The sequence below is a fragment of the Cucurbitaria berberidis genome (genome assembly GCF_010015615.1).
Source record: "Cucurbitaria berberidis CBS 394.84 unplaced genomic scaffold K460scaffold_14, whole genome shotgun sequence".
Classification (NCBI taxonomy): domain Eukaryota; kingdom Fungi; phylum Ascomycota; class Dothideomycetes; order Pleosporales; family Cucurbitariaceae; genus Cucurbitaria; species Cucurbitaria berberidis.
The window spans coordinates 8,921-11,918 of record NW_024468948.1 but is presented as its reverse complement, the minus strand read 5'-3'; the positions used below and the strand labels follow the sequence as shown (position 1 = coordinate 11,918).

At 29.2% G+C, this 2,998-nt stretch overlaps 2 protein-coding genes across 2 annotated transcripts; one reads left to right on the top strand and one right to left on the bottom strand.

Moving 5' to 3' along the window:
* Window positions 1-922: 922 nt before the first annotated feature.
* K460DRAFT_297956 (uncharacterized protein) lies at window positions 923-1,162 on the top strand (the record flags this gene model as incomplete). The annotated part of the gene is given in 2 exon segments (XM_040929742.1): window positions 923-1,033; window positions 1,052-1,162. Coding segments are annotated over 2 exon segments (222 nt in total), but the record flags the coding sequence as incomplete, so codon positions are not given.
* Window positions 1,163-1,481: 319 nt separating this feature from the next.
* K460DRAFT_297959 (uncharacterized protein) lies at window positions 1,482-1,730 on the bottom strand (the record flags this gene model as incomplete). The annotated part of the gene is made up of 2 exons (XM_040929743.1): window positions 1,482-1,570; window positions 1,625-1,730. Coding segments are annotated over 2 exons (195 nt in total), but the record flags the coding sequence as incomplete, so codon positions are not given.
* Between the last annotated feature and the right edge of the window lie 1,268 nt (window positions 1,731-2,998).

Here is a 2,998-nt window from a genome sequence, read left to right as displayed (position 1 = left end):
AACGCGTAATAAAAGTAAATAAAAATAAAATTCTTTTTAGGGTGTACTATTAACTAATCCTAATGTTTTTAGATAAATTTAAGTAAGAGTATAGCTATTAGGACCTGAAAAATAGTAAACTATGCTTAAATAGGGTAAAACTAGAAAAAACTCTAGTAGAGGCTTGCAGTAGTTCTAATGTGCAAATTAATTGTTAAATTTGGGTATAGGGGCAAAAAATTAATTAAACTATTTAGTAGCTAGTTCTTGCTAAAGTTTCTTTTAGAATAGTAGTAATATATTTAGTTTTATAAAGTAAAGCGAATAATTAGAAGCCTAGGGGTTAAAATAATTTTTACTTATTTTTAAACTTTAAATATGTAAAAAGTCTTTATTACTTAATTAAATGTAAATACTTGAATATACTATTACTAGTAGGCTATTTTTAGTAAGCAGAATTAGTAATGCAGAATAAACTAAATGCAGAGTTAAAGTACTAGAATATATGCTTATTAAATACTACAAAAAGTATTAGTTTATCTAGACAGTAGGACGGTGGCCATAGAAGTTAGAATTTGCTAAAAAGTATATAATAACTTACTTGCTAAATAAACTAGCTCTAAAAATAAATAGCGCTTAAGCGTATTACTTATACTCTATTGCTAGGGCAAGATTTAAGCTCTGGCAAATAGGCAGGCGTAGAGGCTTATAATAAAGCCTTAAAAGTAATTTTAAGTTAAATAGCTTCTAGTGCAGATCTTAGTAGTAGTAGCAAATACTCAAATAAAAACTTTAAAAACTAAAGTAGAGAAAGGTTCTGTATAAACAGTAGTTAAATACAGGTTAGTTAATCCTAAGAAATAGAGTAATTCTGTTTTAATATTAGCGCTTGCGCTACGCCCTTAAAAGGGAAGCTAGTTAATATTCTAGCATTTAAATATAAATTCTCTGCGGCAACGCAACTAAGAGCGGAGACTTTAGTAGGAATTCTAAAAAAAGTTTTCTTTTTTTTTTAATAGTTTATTACCCTAAAATCAGTTTGTCTGGAGCTAGGGTTTAATAGCTAAAAAAGTGCTGTATTTTTGCAGCGTTTAGTACGCTCCTAACAAGCTTTAAAAATTTATTTAAAAAAATAGTTTTTATACTAAATTGTACTTATAACCGCAGCAGGTTTCTAAAGTAAAAAGCCTCTAGTTAATAAAACAATATAAATAAAGGAAGTTAGTAAAATAAATCTATAACTTTAGAAAAAAGATTAGCTTTAAAAGTTAAGTATATTAAGCTTTAGGGAGAAGTTTCTAGCGCAAAAGGGCACTAGCCGCAAAGTAGGCACTTTTTAGCGCTAGAATATAAGTATTTTTAGCAGGCTTTAGCTATTTAGCGTGCGTTTAACAACTAACTTAGAACTAGTATAAATAAGAGGAATCTAACTATCTAATTAAAATATAGCATTGTAATAGCTAGAAAGTAGTATTAATATAATATAATTTCTGCTTAGTATTTTAAATATTAAAGCGAAGAGATTTGACTAAGCGCAGGTAAATAGTAGGAATAACTATAACTTTTTTAAAGTAGCTAAATACCTTGTTATCTAATTAGTAACGCGCATAAATAGATTAATAAAATTCCTACTATTTTTATTTACTATTTAGCAAAACTACAGCTAAGGGAACAGGCTTAGCTAAATTAGTAGGGAAAGAAAACCCTATTAAGCTTAACTCTAGTTTAATATTGTAAAAAAACATAGGGGGTATAGAATAAGTGGGAACTTCAGCGCTAGTAAAATACTACTATTTTTATAGTTTTTTTACTTATTTAATAAAGCAGAGCTGGGCTTTACTACTTAATTTCTAGCGTTAAAGTTTTTTGTAGGCCGATCCAGGTTAAAGATATTATTAGGTAGAAAATTTGGCTAGAGCAGCATATCTATTAAACTATAATGCAGGTATTTTAAAGGGGACTTATAAAGAATAGAAATTTCTAGTAGAGTAAAAGGGCAAAAGTCCCCTTAATTTTAATTTTTAGTGTAAATATAAACTATAAAAGTATAGCCTATTAATCTTTTAGTCCCTCAAAATTTGAAGCTAAAAGTGCTAGAAAAGTTACTATAGAAATAACTGGCTTGTAGTAGCTAAGCGTTTATAGCAACATTGCTTTTTAATCTTTTAATATTAGCTCTTTCTATTATACTAAAGCAGAATTTAGTAAGTATTAGATTATTTACCTACTAATAGGGAATGTAAGCTGGGTTTAGACTATTGTAAAACAGGTTAGTTTTACCCTACTAATAACTTTGCTTTAATAGTAATACTGCTTAGTACAAGAAAAACTATAGTTTTAAATAATTAGTTTTTGCAGCTGTTTAATTAGGCATTGCTATAAAGCTACTATCTGCTAGATTATAGCTAAACGCTTCTAAATTAGAATTTATGCTAGAATAGGGTAATTTTTGCCTGCACTAGTTAGATATAAATAAGCTTTTAGCCTAAAACTTTACTAGGCCGGCGTTGGCAGTTTTATTAAAGTTAGGGCTACTAGCTAGCGTATTGCAATTGTATAGTGCGCAGAATTAAATTTTTTGCAGATAATTTAGTTATTTAGCTAGGTTATGTAAGTAGTTAAGTAGCTTTATTATTATAAGCTACTAAGTATAAGCCCGCCGCTAGCTTAATTAAATATAAAATATATAACCCTCCCTGTTTATTAAAAAGCAGCAAAGTCTGCAGCAAAAAAAGGAAAGAGTATTATAAGTTTGGGGCCCCAACCCTTTAAACTAGGTAGAAAAACGCCTACTTAAACTCTTAGGGCGTTCTAGGCACCTATTTAGGCTAGGAAAACTACCTGCTTAATATAAGTAGTATTAGCTACTTAAATTGGAGGGGCTAACTACTTAAGCTAGGCAAGTCGGCAAGGGGGATAGAGATAAAGTGCTTAAAAGGCAGTAGTTTTTTTTTTGTAGTTTTTGTTGCGTAGAGAAGTTGTTTAAAAATCCAAAATATAAATTCTAGAAAAGCAAACC